At 33.7% G+C, this 19,356-nt stretch overlaps 1 protein-coding gene across 8 annotated transcripts in view; it reads right to left on the bottom strand.

Moving 5' to 3' along the window:
- The window catches only part of nolo (ADAMTS-like no long nerve cord), a 94,341-nt gene that overhangs the window by 58,641 nt on the left and 16,344 nt on the right, over positions 1-19,356 (bottom strand). For all 8 annotated transcript variants that reach the window (XM_089464131.1, XM_018002589.2, XM_089464130.1 and 5 more), the window contains one exon: positions 14,563-14,652. In XM_089464131.1, the coding sequence (XP_089320257.1) occupies positions 14,563-14,616 (54 nt within the window). In that variant the 5' untranslated portion in view covers positions 14,617-14,652. The remainder of the gene's footprint in view (positions 1-14,562; positions 14,653-19,356) is intronic.

Raw genomic sequence — 19,356 nt, 5'->3', positions numbered from 1 at the left:
ATATAAAATGCATGAAGAATATTCGAAATTTTTTGGATGATTTCTAATGATTTCCTAAACAGTGCTCGTTTTACATAGATTAAAAATATATAGTAAACTAGGTTATATGTATATTAGGTTGCCTAAAAGGTAGCAGAATCTTAAACTGAAAATCTTATTAAACATACTCCATATAAATATTTTTTTTTTTTATATTATTAAATTTTTATAGCATACTTATTGGGGGAAAATACATACATAAGTATGTATATAGAAAAAATATAATAAAATTGCATATATAATTTTACTGCATCTGCGAAGAGACAATACTATAGAATATCCGCCTATATATAGCAAATGAAATCTATTTCATGTGTAATTCCATTTCTAAAAGACAAAACTTAGAAACCATATCAAAAGATTTTATGTATAACGTAATAACAATATCTCACACTCCTTACATTTCCCAACTTTTTGAAACTATGACCCAACGCTATGCAGCCCACTCCAGTTATGTCCATAGAAACTGCAAAAATTTGGGACTAGATCGAAAGGGCTTCTGCATATGAGTCATGCAGGTTGATGATATTTGGTGGGCAAAGCAAATTGTTATAACCCCGGCCTGAACTTTATGTATTTAGTTGAGAACAAATAGAATAAGACGAAAGAAAAAAGATATATAAAATAGCGCATATTTATTTGATGCCAAAAAACTTTCTCAATAAATATCATCGATAGCAAGCCCAAGGCGCGAGTAATCAATTGGCATATGACAAGTGGAGTGGGCCAGTGTAGGCAGGGTGGAAAAGTTGACTGACAAATAACAAAGACAGAGTGGAAAGTCTTTGGGGCTGACGGCGTGTCGTGCTGCTTTGCATGTCCTGCAGTCATTAACTCAAAAATGGAATCGAAATGAAATTGAAATAAAATGCACGAATTTCACTGGATAGTTAGGGATGGCAACCCAAATGGAGCCGATGGCAACAAGGCAGATAGGCGGACGACAGACAGTCTATCGTCCGATAGAATCGTCCAAACGACCCCACGAATGGATTACAAACAGAGAGTGCTACAAATTCGAGTACATACAAAAAAAAAAAAAAAAAAAAAAAAAAAAAAAAAAAAACAGGAAGTGTGAGAAAATAGAGGAGTTAAGAGTGAGAAACATTGAGAGAGAGACAGAGAGAACAGACTGTGGAATTAAAAGAGAGAGAGAGCAGCAATTGTTGTTGTTGTTGTTGTCTTGTACGTTGGTACGTGCCTTTTGGCCAAAGGACCAGCATTTCAAGTGGCAACTGGCAAAATGACATGCTCTCCAACCAGGGCACAGAATACGAGCGGAAACACTTTGTGAGAGCTACATTTTGTTTTTGTGTGTGTGTCTGTGTTTTTTTTTTATTTCTGTGCTGGTGTAAGAGAGCACGTGAAATTAAGTTTTCATGTAGACCATTTAAATTTATTAATGGCTGCTTGAACAGCGAAATAAAATTGACTGGAAGAGCTGTTGTAAATACGCGGCATTTAGAATTCACTTTAAGTTATACTATAATCAATCCGTCTCTCTAAATTGAAAAACTTAATAAATCATGATTTTCATATCTAAGAAACACAACAAAGTTGTTTTATTTGTTTATTTTAGTTTTTTTTTTTTTTTTTTTTTTTTTTTTAATCAAAAAAAATCTCAAGTAAATTTGTTAATATCACTTTTTGCATATATCTCTCAAATGTCCTTCTTAAGCCAGTCTCTGTTGCCCAGATGGGTCTCTTGAATTATGACAGTCCTGTACATTTGACCTCTCTATGCGCTTCTCAAGCTATCAAAATTAATGCAAATTCATTCCATTCGGTGTTCGTTCGAATTGGCACTGCCAAATATGCTTTGTGCTTATTTAAAAGATAATCAATTTTCAATCAGCTAGCTCTCTTTAACCAATCAACTAACTTTTAAATTTTTTATTTTTACTACCACATAGTTTACTTTTCCTTTCGACAACTTCACTTTATGCATTTGCATAGTCTCACGCATAGTCTCGCACTTTATCATGCAGTTCAATTTTCTCAAAAGACACCCAGTGCGCCTCCTTGCGAGTGGGTCACCCAACAAAGAGCTTAAGTTCACACCAGGCTCTCCCCTCTGCCATTAATCATCTCAACAAATAGCACAGCTTCGCTTGTGCTTCATTCTTTTGAGTCGCTGGCAGAACACTCACCGCAAAACTTGTCAAGCAGTCGTACGCCTAGGCCATTAACACGCCCTCAACACAACAGAAACAACCTAACAAACAAACTACAACCTACAGCCCAAGCAAACAAACAAACAGACAGACAGACGTACGGACAGTCAGGCAGACGGACAGACAGACAGACAGACAGGCAAACAAATATCGGTGCCCAGACAGATAGTCAGAGAGACAAACAGACTGATGGTCGGACAGATAGACAAATACTAGAAATAGCAAAGAAACGGCACACGCAAAACCTTGGTCGCAAAGTCAAATTGAAATAGCAGCAGAGTGAGAGAGCAGGAGAGTGAGAGAGTGGGAGAGAGCGCGAGCGACACTCCGAAGAAAGTAACGAAATACGTCGACAATGGGTAAGAAAAATATTTACTACACGTAACAATAAATCCACTCGAGAAACGGGTGAAGAAATACAACCGAAGCATGCACAAAACGCACGAAAAAAAAAAAAAGAAAAAAATGAAGAATAGAAAAAAACTTTCGCAGCAAAAGGGGAATATTTCCTACTCGGACCTGCCCCATTTGTAACAAAAGGCTTTCATGTCCTTCAAAGGCACGCAACGAAACCATTTTTTATATACACACACATACACGCATGTACAAATATATGTATGAAGTGTAACACACACTTCGACAAATTGATACCAAGATTAAATCTTGACGACATGAAGGGCCGGACCGGAGCGAGTTGGGCCAGGCTAGACGAGCAGGCAATGTGTATAAATTAGCGCTCTACTCCAGTCAACGAGCTGGGATCAAAAATATTAAATTAATATTACAAAAAATTAAAATAAATTATGAAACATGTTTTTTTCTGGGTAGGGTTGACTTACGGACAAAACTAATTAGTCTCCGAAACCGAAACAAACACTAATCCAACATCAATGGCCGAGCACGAGACAGTTACCAATTTCAGCTTCCAAGTTCCCTGTTGGCTGTTTGGCTCTTAGCCATTTTCTAATTTCAATTTGTCGTTGCGGCTGCTCAGTTTTTCAGCTTATTTTCTTCATTTTTTTTTTTGTTTTTTTTTTTTTTGTATTTTGGTTTACCATTGACGACTCGCACAAATGACGACGCCCAATGTCCATTGACATTGCTTTGTGGTGGACAGAGAGTGAGAAAGAGAGAAAGGGAGTTGCCAGTGTTGTCGCTGTTCCACATTAAAATTAATTACCACAAATGGACAAGTCTCATTACAGCGCGTTTCTTTTTTCGGCGCACTATGACTATGTACACGGTAATATATATATAGTATATACAATATACACACTTATACATGTATATAAATGGGTCTCCAGCAACTACTATTGTTTGCGGCCAGCTATTAGATGACTGTTCTCCCCACTGTGGGCCACTGTGACTGGCACTCGAATGAGCATAAGAACTATACACAAAAGTTGCAAAAGTAAATCATTAATTTTTTTCCTTATCCAATGACCTACATACATTCTGGTGAAGCATATGAATTTGTTGAAAGTTTTGGTATATTGTCAAAGTACATGGGTAGAAAAGTAGAAATAATAAAAAATATATAATAATAAATAAATAAAAAATAAATAAATAAATAAAATTTAAATATAATAGTATTAAATAAATAAAAAATAAATATAAAAAATTAAATATAAATACAATATATAAGGTACGAATACATAATTAAGTATACAAATATATACAATATACGATATATAAATATAGCTTAAGAAAAAATATTTATAAAAAGCTAATTAAAATATTAAATACATATATGTATATATACAATAATAGAAAATGCAAATATTAAAAAAAAAAAAAATTATTTGCTTTAAAGAATGGAATTTGTTTTCATCTATTAGCTATCTAAGAAATTTGTATTCGAGATGTATGTATTGCGTTCATCTATTCCATTTTCACTTTATTCCTTTGTTCTTTTTATTCTTTGTTGAATGAATAAATATATTTAAGAACATAATTGATCACAAATGGCTAAAAAGCTATAACTAAAAATAAAAAATAAAAAAATAAATAAAAATAAAATTTTAAAAACAAAATTTAAAAAAAATAAATAAAATTTAAAAAATAAAACTAAAAAAATCTCTATAGACTTGAGTAAAAACTGTACGAAAAATATACCGGGAATACCCAAAGTATTAAATACTTTCAGCTATATCTCAAGTAATATAATAATATATTAAGCCATACTCAATGCCATTCAGTATCAAATATACATCACAAATACTCGTAACGAGTATCAAAAACATTAATATTGATCAAAAAATATTCTTTCGAATTTCCCATAGCCCTTTCTCATTGCCCCAACAGACCGCCAAAACTAAGAAGCGCCGCTTTTTGTTTCTTTTACAGCGCATTGGTCGCAGCGGCCAATTGAATGCATCGTTGCTGACGTCGTCGTTGCCAAGGAGCCCCAAACTCAAGTCTTCCACTGTTAGTTCATCATCCCTCATTACGTCCAAAGTCCAAGCTCCAATCTCCTTCTGTCTCTCTCTCTCTCTCTCTGCCGACCAGCCGACCCACAACAATGCCACAGTTACAAAACCGCGTCACTCTAGCAATGCTTTGCCCATTGTATTGGTGCAGAAGTATGTTTGAGTTGAGCTCTGCTGGAAGAGAAGGCGCCGGCAACAAACAAACTGAACTCAGCTGCAAATGAACGAACGATGTGAACCCAAAAGAGTCTTCTACGTACAGCACCAAACTGAGTACAACTCGCGAAACAGTACAGTGGGTGGGAACGAGGAATGGGCAGCTGGCAACCAAGAACGGGGAACGGGGAATAGAAACTAAAACTCAAACTGAATGAAATGAATGAATAAAAGAATGCAAGTGTAGTGTGGCATGAAGCAAAGTCAGCAAAGAAAAATATGAACAAATAAGAATGGACGAATTGAGTCAGAAATAAGCTCAACAGAGGAATGCTCTGTACGACATTATAATATATGGACTAGGATCAATTTTAAGTTAGCTTAAGAAATTTTCAGTGAAGACAGATAGTTAAATATCTAATATATTGATTTTAACAAAATAATATAATATTATTTTAAAACTAATTCACTTATTGATAAGTATACATATACATATTTTGATTAAAGTTGCTATTTTGAAAAGGTTTTTATAAATCAGATCAACTTTGAAGAACTATAATCTTTATATCTGTATATAAGGCATAATTAATTAACCTTGATCAAATATATATAGACATACAAGCAGCACAAATATTTAACAAATTCATTTAAAAGGAAAAACTTATAAAAAGAAAAAAATTAAAATTATAATAATTAATGATCAATTTCATATATACATAAAGAATAATTATTTGAAGACAATAAATCCAAAAGAAAAAAAAAAAAACAGATTAAAAGATCAAATTTAGAAATATCGTTCCATATTTGAAGAACCATAACCTCAACCTTATTCAAAGGGAAAGCAAAGAACTTGAAATACAAATCTTACATACAATTATCAATTATAAATTTGAAAAAGCCTTAAATTAAATTTCAAACAGATTGCCTTGTACTAAATGTCTATTAAAAATAAAATAATATTAAGATTTTACTTTATTTTATTTTAGCTAAACTTCGTACTGAATTTAAAGTAAGAAGAGTATTCAATAGCAAATAAGCCGCCTGTGCGCCAACGCCAGGACATAATAAGAATAACCAACTGCAGAATCATGAAATATTTTGTACATTAGCAATTGTTACGCTGCTGCAATTGTATGTGTGACTGTCTGTGAGGGAGTGTGTCTGTGTGTGTGTGTGTGTGTCTGTGTCTTTGTATGTGCTTGTGAAGTTGACCCTAACGAATGCCAATCCCGGCACTCCCTCTACAGCTGCCCCATAACGTGCCAATAATAGTTGAATTTGGCTTTGTTACAAGGGTAAAGAGAAAGCTCTATGTGTATGTGTGTATGTGTCTATGGGTAATACAACATCTAACAAACTGAATTCAGTTTATGGTTTTATTTGGTTTAGCCCGTTGCTCCCATTTTGGCTTTATTCCTTCTGCGCTTTTCTTTTGGCAATTACTCAAAGTTTTTGTGCACCGGTCAAATGATTCAAATAGAAACCGAAGCAGAAAAAAATGTACACAAAAACACACACACAAATAAAATAAACATACAAAAAGGAGGAGAAAAAGAACGAAACAAGCAAACAAACAAAGTTATGCATTTCAATTTCAGTTACAATTGCGAAAATTAATTTATCATATTGCCAAATTCAAGTGGAATTCGCCCTTTGCGGTTGATTTTGCTCAGTTTGCTGCGGTTGAGCTCTTGGGTATTCTGCTCTGTGCCTGAATTGTGGCCGAGATTTGTTGGTTGGCAAATCAGAGCTTGGGTAATTGCATCAAATCAATTCAAGTGAACGAAGGCAGTGCATAAAATGGATAGACGCACTGAGTAATTAGAGTACTACATAAATTGCATCTCTGTGTGTGTGTGTGTGTGTGTGGGACATATATCTTGATATTGCTCAGCTTTGACAGTTAATTCCAAAGAGGTCGACTTAAAAATACCCAATGTTTAGTCATTTGATTAACATACGTAATAATTAATTTCAATGGTAATTGTAATAATAATTGTTAGAGCAGAAAAAAACTAAGCTACTCAATCTCCCTGTGATCTTGGCCCTATGATATTTTTCCCTATGATCCTACTCCGTATGCTCATTCTATCTCTTAACAGATGCAAAAGATTCGGAATAGATTGTTTTTAACCTAACAGATGCATCATTCTAGGACATTCTAGGACTCATCAGCAATGAATTTGTACGGCTGCTGTAATTGCCCTAGACTGATTAAAATTCTGACAGACCTCTTCATTATCATTAGGCTTACAGGGTTCTTTAAGCTTAGCATTTAATCTGTACTGTTCTAGACAGTGCTGATATATTGCTTCGCCTAGAGGGTTCAACGTGAACCTTCATAACCGCAAATGGAACTTTCGAGCTAATGTAGTAACGTGAATTTGGAATGACTATCATTGTGATCACCATGACAGTATTATCATGATTTGTATTATCTCAAAAATAAGCATTTATACCTAATATTTATATCAGCTAACTGATTGTCAAGGTATACAAATTATTGAGTTAATTTCCAATATAGTATATTCTCTATAAATAACAGCCTTTCATTTACATAATAACAGCCAACATTTACGAAGTTAAATCAAATTCATAAATATTTAAAAATTAAAAATAAATAAAAGTAAATAAATAAACTTTTAACAAGCTAAGAAAATTCAAATAAATATTTATATTTACTCTCTTGTAAAATCGAAAAAATTTACTCATATATGATGAATATAGGACTCAGCAGATTTCATTAAACTAAACAATATATAAATATTTATAAAAAAAAAAAAAAATAAATAAATAAAATAAAATTTAAAAAAATTAAATGAACAAGAAAAACCTTCAACTATCTACTCAAATTCATTAAATATTTTTCATAATTAATTTAATTATTTAGATCTTATTTACTCTCCTGCTAACCTAAGCTTGCACGATTCACAAAAGTTAACCCACATACGTACGTCCCTTAGCTATATCACAATTTGCACACAAAGATTACAGCGTCTCTCAGTGAAATCCATATGAAATTTCCACACCTGCTGGCAAATGTGTTCACACAATCAGGTTTTACGGCATATTTCGCATGGAGCGCTTAAAATGTTCGCTCGCACGTTTACGCAAAACAAACGCAAGTTTTTAACAGTTGTTCACGCGTGCCCACTTAAATATGCAACAATTTCCGCATAATTTCGTGCACTCCCTGGGCTAACGGCTCCAGGACACTAACTACACACACACACACACACACGCACATACACAAATATATGTATTTACACGTACACATTCACACTTGCCTGAGCATATGTGTATGTGTGTGTGTGTGCGGCTAATCACATGACTGACTAACACGAACTATCTATGGCAGGTGTGTGTGCGTGTGCGTGTGTGTGTGTGTGTGAGTGTGCGTGCGTGTGTGCATGAGAAGTTGACGCTGAGCCTATGGCCAAGCAATTATTACGCACCAATGAGCACGCACACGCCCACACCCTCATCCTCACACACACACACACACACACACACACAGAGGAAGACCCGAACAAACCGAACAGAATACACGCATTCGCTGGCCAGTGCTGCGGCATGTGCGGGTCCTGGAACCAGCAGCGACGTTGATTAATACGAAGCAATTTGCAGTCCGTGAGATGACGATAGCGATGCGTGAAACTGTCAGGCGATTCACATATGACTCTCAACTGTTGAGCCATCGGACAACAAATTTTGATGACCCATATTCGGATGTCGCACACAAATGCCTCGTTCCTGCCACACACCAAATGTTAGCTCAGCTCAGCGCAGCGACAGCTCAAATGCCTCGGGCGAAATTTCCAGTTATGACAGTGCCACATGATTAACTAACATAGTGTTGTGGAGATTGTGATTTTCTTCACCTTAATTTAGCTAATTCATTTCATTAGGAATTTATGTATTTAGCCTAAGTAATCATTGGGTTGATTAACTTTTCAGCTCAGATCAAATGGGGAGAGTTTGTAATAAAGATGATTTATTGATGACTTAACTTTTGTCGAATAAAATATATAAACAAATTTGATATTATATATATTTATGTATGTATGAATTTAACATTATAAATTTAAGCAATTATGAGAATATATTTCCAAATAATAGACAAAAATTTACATTTTTCATATCTAATGAAATTATTAAAGATATTTAAAATTCAAGTACATACACATGCCAATTTTTATACCATAAAAAACAATAGCTGGTATACACATACATATGTAAAATTATATGATGATAAGAGGAGAGGTGGCCTGTCTCTTAACAAAACGCGCAGTCATTAATTTCGCGAATTTTCTTATGATTTAGCGGCATACATTTAGAAGCGGCAATAGACTTATCCCTTTACACATTATATATTCAATTCCATTAAATTATGGATTAGAATGATTCTTAAGCAAAGACCTGAACTCAGGCCAGCCAAACAAATAAAGCGGAAATATCTCAAAAAAAATTTAAATATATATATTTATATATAATATTATTAACATTAATTATTCCATAACTTCAAAGCTATGAAACAGATCAGTAATATCCCCAAATGTCTACATATGAAAGCGAGAAAATAATAATAATAATAATAATTCACTGCACAAATTCAATAATCCTCAACAAATGCATATAACTGCCTCACTTTAAAACAATGTTAAATAATAAAAGAACAGACATACAAATATATATATACTTTTTTCCTCGATAGGCACACATATCGATTGTTAAATCAAAACAAATTCGCTGTTTCGCATTTCAATTCCCATTATCAATCGGCATTGGGTGTTTGTCCTGTTCCTAGCAGGCACCGTGAAGAGAAGGAAGAGAAAGCGAAAAAATTAATAACAAAAGTCCCCATTGGTAAACCTCACAATTTGACTTTTGCCGTCATTTTCCATACCAATCGCAGTCCTGGATAACAACGCACAGAGCACAGAGCACAGAGCGCTGCGTCGGGTAGCTCAGCTAAAGGCAACACATGCATAAATTATGCGCTCAAATAAAAAAGCAAAAATTGTGCAGTTCACGCCACACACACACACACGCACGCACACACAGATAAGCCTTGCCTGTAACACATACCCACAAACATTTTAAAACAATTAAACAAACTTTTTCACATTATTGGATTTGGGAAAAAAGCGCAGCATTTATTTAAAAGCCGCTACTGCATGAGGTCTGCACAAAAACAAAAAGAGAAATGCCTTTAAAATATGCCAGCCACTAGAATAGAGCAGGCGGGCAGATCGTGGCCTGGCATGGTATGCAACAAAGGTTTACATATTTCATGAACTGCTAAAAACAGTGGGAAAAAGCCCCGAACTAAATATGGTCAACCGAAATCGAACCGAATCGAAATTGTTGCACAGCCCAATGAGGTCAAGCGCATTGCAAATATCTCGCGATTTTATAACTTCATTAAATATCAATAGAGCTTTTTAATGCTCTTAAATATATAATGCTTGTAGAGAAAAAAACAAAACAAAAAAACAAAACAATGACAACAATAACATTTGTCATTGTCTATGCAATTGTTAAAAAATTGTAATTGTAAAATAATAATAAAATTCAAAAACTGCAAATAATTACATGAGAAAAAACGTTAAGTGACGGAAAGAGCAATCATTTACAAATATTCTCTTTTTATTTAGCAATTCGATTGAGTTTAAATCTTTAAACTTTTTTTTTCCAACTCGCAGTAGTTATGTGTTTTTTAAATCTCATAAAATATCTAATAATTATAAATATTACTTAAAATTTATCTATAAATAAAATGTTCACCCCATAAAGAGAAATATAATAAAAAGTCATTTATGTATAAAAAGTCACTTCATTAGGACAAATATTATAAAAGTTATTCATGTTTGAATATACGCTTCAAATAGACTAATTCAACTGGAATTTTCCACAAGTTTAGCACATTGTGCAAATCGAATATGGGCACATCAGTAAGTAAAACACTTATACCTAATTGGCCCAATTAAAGGAGCACCATGACAATAGAGGCAAGAGAAAATTCAGGTTTAATTTAAGTGTTGCTATTTGATGAATCTACATTAACAATTAGACGAAGCCTTGCTCTCTCAAGCGTGGAATCAGTCGAGATTTAATCACTGAACTTCAAACAAAACTAGATAATGAGATTCATCTTATATTTATATATTCATTAATTTGATTCTTATTATTTTTTTATATTTTATTTAACTAAAACGCATATGTATAGAAATCTTATTCCTTTAAAACTTTAATTATTTATTCATATCTCTTTAGTCTTCTTCAAAGTAAATGCAATCAGATAAACACTTGGGCCAACGTTTTGCTATCACTCTCTCTTTGTGAACCTATTCAGTTCCGGGAATAAGACACCGACTAATCTGAGCATTCTATAGAAAAATTTTATAGAAATGTTTTGAAATAGTCAAATATCAAAGATAGATCAAGGACAACAGGTGTCAAAATTTTACTTTGTATTTAAAACGGCACGAAATTGTTATTGAATCATGCATTCCGGTTTCATTAGCTTTTTATGCTCTGTGTTGTCAAAATACATATAAATATTCTTAAAATAGTGTGTGACCATTAGTAATTACTGTGTTTACAAGTTACGCTGGAATAAAACGATTTTTAATAAAAATATATGTATAAAAAGAAATTAATAAAAAAAAAAGAAATAAAATTGATTACAAGTCATTGCAATAAATCTTTGTCATCTAAGTGGAAACGCCTATTTGTTATTATTATGTAATACAAAAAGAATAACAGAAATTAGTCTCACTTAATGATTAAACAAAAATTTATATAACACTAGATATATATATATATATATTTTATATATTATCTCTCTACCTCTGCATTCAGTAACATTATAATCAACCCTGTCAAAGACATAATAACAATTCAAATTGCCGAATACCAATTGCACAGTGTAGAATATGTGCTTTAATATATACAACTGTATAAATATACATACTGATATATAGGTATATAACAAGTAAATCTATATGCATGTAATATCCCAAATGAGCTCAGCAAATTTGAGGTTATGCCAAAACTTGCCTCAACATTACTTATTAACATATCGAAACCATTTCGAGGAGCCCAAAACACAGAGCCTGGCAGGGCCCAGTACATAAAATACAGCAAACACACACACACCACACACACACACACACAATCTACTGCCGCTGAAGACAATGCCATTTACATAACATCGAACCGTAACGTAACGCATCGAAGGCAGGCAGGCAAAAATGCGTATAATGCTTAACATTAAATATTTATAAATATTACGTATACGTAATCGAATTGATTGATTTTGCAATTTCACGCAAGTCGAAACAAATGCACAGACAGACACACAAAAGGCACAAGGAATGATGAGGAGAATGAGCATGTAAAACCAAAAGCCGGTTGCCAACCGGTCGAAGGAAGACCGAACATCGACCTGGTCTGACTGCTGTCCAGCTCAGGCATGCCAGACAGTCAGTCAAGCGAACTGTGGGTAACTTGAAACGAACTAATACCAAAAGAATGGGCAATGGGCATTATTATGTTGGCAGGAGTAGAGGCAGCAACAGAAGCAGCAGCAGCAGCAGCAGCAGGAGCAGAGCGTCTTAAGTGATTTCTAACTAAGGGGCCGCACAAGTCAGCAGCCAGATAAAATACATTATGGTAATGTGCGCACAGTAACAAGTTGTATGGCCCGCTGCCACGCCCACACATTAAGGAAGGCAAACGCAAACACACACACACACACACACACACACTCGCACATTCAGTAAACACTCTATAGAGCAGTTTGCAAGCTACGTGGCCTAATCCTTTGGCCGCCGCCAATGACCAGCAAAATACATTGAACTCGTTGTTAGGGATAGATTTAGAATTGAGATTGGGTTTCGGTTAGGGATTTGGGTTGGTGTTTGGGGTTGACCAAACTGGATGCCTCATTGGCGCTATAAAATGCCAACGGGCCGACGAAAAGTATCCGCAATCAGAAAGCGGCACGTGTTGCTGTCCAACTTGATCGAGTCTTGAAGGCCGCCTCCCTCGACCCGCAGCCGCATCACGGTCAATTCAACTGGTTGAGTGAAAAAAGGATTCAAAAATCCTTGCCCTGCCTAGTCCTCCAAATTATTGGTAATTTGATGTTTTATTACATTTTCCGAAAATTTGATGGGTGTTCCTTTTTTTCCCCTTTTTGTTTTGTTTTGTTTCTTTTCTTGTCCTGCTTTAAAATTTATGAATATTGCCTCAGCCACAGCTCAGTACAGCAGAGGGTTGTATACTTTGATGGCCACATTATTGCTCTGGTTTATAATTGTCACACAATTTCTGAAAGGCGACTGACTTTAACGATTATGTGACCATATTTAAATTGCATTTAGGGCTGGGGCAAATGTTTACGGTGGCCCAGCAAATTATGCTAGCATTTTATGTTTTCTAATTTCGAAAATGATGAGAGCAAAAATGGTTTTAATCATCAAATTAGCAAGAGAGCGAGTGAGAGAGTGTGATGAGAAGAAAGAGAGTGAGAGGGGTGGAGAGGTGGGTTTGAGGGGAGAAAAGTTAGGAGTCCAGTTGCTTAACTTGTTATATATAAAGTGAGTATCATACAAAATATGGACGGAATTTATATGTATTTAAATTTTTTTGTATTAAAATTACCAAATCATAATATTTTAAAGCTGTATATAACAAACTATTTATAATAAAAACTTAACTGGAGTTTAATAAATAACTGAAAATTAATAAAATGTATTTAAATATACAAAAATAGTAATGTAAATAAATAAAATTATATTTATAAAAATAAAAAAAGTGTACTTAATTTATTTCTGCATACTAATTCAAAAATTTCCTCTTATTAACAACTTATGAAGAACTGATAATATTTCAGTTAATTACTCAAATATATAAATAAATGATCTACCAAAGAAAAAATATATGAAAACCACATGCGATAATACATTATTCAAATAACTCGACAATGACTTTACTAACACTACTTCCAGCTTAAGCTGCAACTTTCGGTAAACTGGTTAAATATGTATTATATTATGTCTCGTCAACAACTTCTCGAGTGTTGTCCTCGAGGCATTCCAAAGTGTTTGGTTTGTTCGAGTGACACACTGTAGCCCCAGAGCAGCCAATTGAGAGGCGTCAAAGTACATGATCTTACTGGATAAGTGAACTCATCGTGAGCTGTCTAAGTTGCTCAATTTGTACTTAACAAGAAGTAAAGCACCAGAGACTCTGTTAGTTGTTGTAAGTGTAACGATAAGCAGGTCTTAGAGAATATTTATTATTGAGAACAAATGCAACGAAGCTTAAACTGAGAAACGTAGGCAAGCTATATGCAAATTAATTTTTTTTTTTTTTTTTTTTGCAATATTCATTTCAGGGCAGATTAGAGGTGGAGCAATTAGACGATAGATTTTAAAATAAATAAAAATATAAATAAATAAAACATATTAATAAACAAATAACTAAAAATAAACGTTACATATGAATATTATTACAAATCAAAAAATAATATATATAATATATTTAAAAATAAATATATATAATCTAAATATTTCCAACAACATTTCTGCAGTTCAAGTAACAATTGTTTGTACTATACTATCTTATATAATATCTTATGTAAGCTAATATGCTTTTATCTTAAGCATCTTCTATTATTTCAGCCCAATTAACGTGGGCAGACCATATTTCTAAGAATAATATTAATTATTAGAATTTTTGTTGGCATTACTTACCACGAGCAAAGCTGCCCGAATTTTTTTAGTCCTCCAATAAATTTGCGCTGGCATTTTTATCTGTGTTTTCTGGTAATCATGGTTTCCATGCTGCAATTAGAAATCGAAGGTGTTTTAATTGAAATATCATAGGACAATAAACAGTGGGAAAGACAAACAGAAATATGTAACAAGGTAGCAAATAGGCAAAGGCAGGTGAGCAAACAAACACACAAATACGAAGCACTAACACAAATACACCCACACCAACACACACACACAAACACAAACAGGCTAAATAAGCACTTAAATCAATAGAATGTGTTCCGTGGCATCTTGTTTGCGTAATTAAACTAAATATTGTTAAATCTTTGCGTATGCAACGATTAATGAAGGCAACAATACAAAGCGACAGCTGACGGAATGCCCAGAAATGTGGGCGTGGTAGGGGTAGGGTGGACAGGTTGAAGAGTTTGAAGTTATGACAGAGTCTTTGGCGCATCGCCCCGCGTTCACATAAACAACAACAACAAGATGAAGAAGAAGAAGCTCTACAGTGAGCGTAATAAATACGTTTACGGCTCTGAGACATTTGTCATTCAAATTAAGTACAAACGGCATTACTCATTTTATTCAAGGTACCGCCCCAACCGCCCCCATACCTTCAACAGTCGAACAAACAAGCCAGCATTGTGGGCATGGCACTCGACAACAAATTTCACAAATTACGCTAGCAAACAGTATTTGCTCTTAAATTTCCTGGTTTCTTTTCTCTTATTTGTTTTGCTTTTTTTTTTTCTTAAGCAAAAATTTAATTTAGATTTATGCACGTTAATTTGGTTTGGGCTGATTTTGTTGGCTCGACTTGGGCTGCCTGCTGTTTATTTTGAATTCATTTTATTTTACAGTCAAGCAATTTGTTTGGCCTGAACAGCCAAAGGAGTGAGGTGGAGTGGTGGGAGTGGCTTGGGGTGCCATTGGGCGGCACGGGGTGGAGTGACAGGCAAAATTATTTAATGTACTTTTAAATATACGCACGTAATTGTAGACTCTACAACAGGAAGCTGCCAACGGGTTTGCTTCAATTTAATAAAAAGCTTCGGACTTTATAAAAGAAACAGAGTCTCTAATGTTGCACCTAATTAATTGGAGGGGGGAAAACCTTGCATAAAAATAGTTAGTAATAGTTATTTCTAAAGCTTTAATTATAAAACAGTTACATAGTTCTTTAATGAATAGCATATAGGTAAAACGCTTAGGTATATTTTATTATTTCTTAAGCAGGACAAGCCACTAAGCACTGCCAAAGAGAGCAGCACAAATGCAATGTAGTTGTTGTCAACTACTTCAAATTTCAAATTTTATTTGTATTTTTATCTGTATTATAGCTGTATTTATTTTGTTAAAAATTTCTGTTATAATTTCTGCTCAAATTTAGAAAATTGTTTTTATATATATTTTTATACCCTGAACCCATTGAAAATGGGAAATCAGGGTATAATGGTTTTGTGAAAAAGTATGTAACGGGCAGAAGGAGGCGTGGCAGACCCCACAAAGTATATATATTCTTGATCAGCGTGACGAGCTGAGTCGATATAGCCCTGTCCGTCTGTCCGTCCGTCCGTATGAGTGCGTCGATCTCAGAAGTTATAAGAGCTAGAGAGCTGAAATTTGGCATGCATACTCGTGTGTACCATACGCAGTACGAGTTTGCTTTATTTTTTTCGATAAATCGTCCGATAACTTTTTTATCGAGAATAATCGAAAAATTGATTTTGTTTTTTTAGCCTAACTTGAACATTTTTGGACCTGGAGTCTTCAAATTTGTGTTGTATATAAAGTTAATCTATACAAAGATTTTGTAATTTACAGATTTTGGATACCACGCCCCCTTCTCCCCCAATTTGTAAAAAACGCATTTCAAATACTAGAGACTTGTGCTTTGGAATGTACACACATATTTACCATATGATTACACTCTGAAAGATTCATTAAGATCATATGTTTACAAAAGAAATTATTCGACAAATAAATTCTCATAATATTGCCCACACTGCAGCGCAGCCCAAGCGCAGTCGCTGCTTACTGCGCAGTTAGCAGAGCGCAGGCTTATGCGTGCGTGTGGATGCATCTGTATGTATGTGTGCATAAAAGAAGTGCAGAATGATTAGAATATCAGATTAGAGGGTTCAGGGTATCTCCTAGTCGAGCAGTCTCGACTAGAGCTTTCTTACTTGTTTATTATATCAACTTTAAATTTATTTACATTCCAACTGAGCAATATCTTTCTGTATTATTTGCTTGATATTTATAAATTTATTAAGGGATATAAATTAACATATCCTTTAATAAATTTATAAATATCAAGCAAATGATACAGAAAGATATTGCACTAAAATATTTTTAAATAATTTATAAAATATGATACCAATGAATCTATTTAAAATATTTATTTTTATAAGATAAGAATAAAATATATAAATATAGTTAATTACTGTTATCTTTCTTAAATTCTTTTATATTTGTATATTTATTAATTTTTATATATATATAAAATATGTATTTTTAGCAGAGTATGAATATATCTGTAATCTAGAAAAAATTATATTAGACTAAATATTTTTTTATATATTGTAAATAAAAGATTTGAAATTAATAAAAAAAATAATCTTAAATTTAAAATACTTTTTCTAGAAATAAACTTAAACTCTACATAGAGTTTCGATACCTATGTATACATTTGCATAAGTAAAACCTAGCTAAATATATTTACTCCCCTCTTTCAACTCCCTTATAGCTGTATAAAGCGTATTTTATAGTAAAGCAAAAAACAGACAGTGCTTTCGGCTTTGAGTTAGCAAATTACATAATTACGCTTTAAAAGTCAAACTGCATTAAAAAAAAAAACACATGAAACTTTTGATGATGAAATTAATTAAAAAACTTGCAGCTCTTTACTATGTAGATAAATATATATATACTTATATACGCTACATATTTATATAGCTATATACAGACTTACAAACTTCTCACTGCAACATTTCAATTAATAGCCATAGAGTGAGAGCGAGACAGAAAGAAAGGCACGCACACACAAAGAGAAAGAGATATTTGCTGTTAACCTAATCAATCCTAAGCCATTTGAATGCTCGCCAGGGAACACTTAAGGTCGCCGAGCACGTACCACAAATTGGAAAATGCTAAAAATACATGATACCAATTAGTTTTCCATTTTTTCCCTCAGCGATGGGAATATTTTTGGTCGGGCTCAAAGTTATAGATGTAAAATGGTATTACAACTTTTTCATGTCTATAATTTAGCTCATGTTCAGGCTCTCATAACATATTTTCTAAAGTAAAAGTTTCTATATTTTTATAGGCGAAGCATTTGGTGAGGTAATTATGAGCAGATAGCCGTGAAAAATATCTCACTGCTTGGGCAAATTCTTCACTGAATGTTGCCCCCTAAACTTCACACACACACACACACTTACACACACGCTGCTCGCAGCATTGGAATGCGTTGTGACAGCCGCTGCCACGTTCGTTGCGGCTTTCAACACTTGCGACCTGTGGCAGTCAGTCAGCCCCAAAACCCCAACCACATCAACCCCATGCCATTTCCACAAGCCATATAAAAAATCAAAAATATAACTTCAAATATTACAGACGAGGTCATAAATAAAATGCTGGGTTGGGCCACCTTTCCCTTCCTCTTGCTCTCTCATTCTCTTATTCCTTTCTCTCTCCCCCTCTGTGCGTGAGCCTCGCAGGTGATTTTATGTGGTTTTTATGTGCGTGTGGTTTCTCCTGAATTGGGTAGCTGAAACGTAATGTAATTAGTTGGCACAACCAAATACATAATGAGCATAATTTAAAGATTTATTTGCTTCGGCAAATTTAAGCGCATTTTTATACATTTTACGAATGGCGCGCACTTAACATTCATCTGGCATTTAAATGCAGCTGTAATTGCTTTATTTCCCCTTATTTAAATCCATAAATAATTTCATATGATTTTCTTTTTTTTTTTAACCATATGCGAACTGCAGCAACATTTACTTTCCTGACTTCTCGTTTCTTATGCAATGCAATTCGACGGCAATTTCGTCGAGTTTTTCGTTCTTGTTTTCGTTTTCGCTTTTTTTAAAGTTTGATTAAACTTTCCTCCGGCTATTTGCATAACGTTACGCAATTAATTAAATAATTAAAAACTGATTTCGTATGCTCCGCTTTCAAACGGCAACGGACATCAGACAGACAACTGGCAGCCAGACAAAAAGGGGAGACAAGTAAAGAACGCTTGAAATAAATTAACTATGCTCTTGTTTTGAATACACTAACAAAGAGGTCGAGTGGAGTTACTGAGGGTAGATGTAACACTTTCATTGAGGCATATTCTATTGTGTAAGAATATAGTAGATTTTTAATATTATATTAATTTAATTTATATTATTATATATAATTTATTATATTATTATTTATTATGTTATTGAATTGTCTAGATATATGAAACTTTATATTGTGAAGGTAGGTCTCTTTCTAAGCAGAGCATAAATTCCAATTAGAATTTTACATATCAGAACTAAAATGTACATAAAATAATACTAACATAGAAAATAAGAAATGAAACACATTCAAGTGGCCTAACGTAGTTCTAGTCATAGTTAATACGAATCATATTATATATCCAGTAAGATACCCTATAAAAAAAGAGTCTGAAAGTATCACCATTTTCCAACTAACCGTCGAAAGCTTATTATTTATTATCTATTTTTATTTATTATTTATTATCTATTTTTATTTATTATTTAT

This window comes from Drosophila arizonae, chromosome 3 (genome assembly GCF_054131065.1).
Source record: "Drosophila arizonae isolate 15081-1271.41 chromosome 3, UAZ_ARI_1.0, whole genome shotgun sequence".
In the NCBI taxonomy this organism is placed as follows: Eukaryota; Metazoa; Arthropoda; class Insecta; order Diptera; family Drosophilidae; genus Drosophila; species Drosophila arizonae.
Note: the sequence above shows the minus strand (reverse complement) of the source record. Positions and strands in the feature narration are given on the sequence as shown.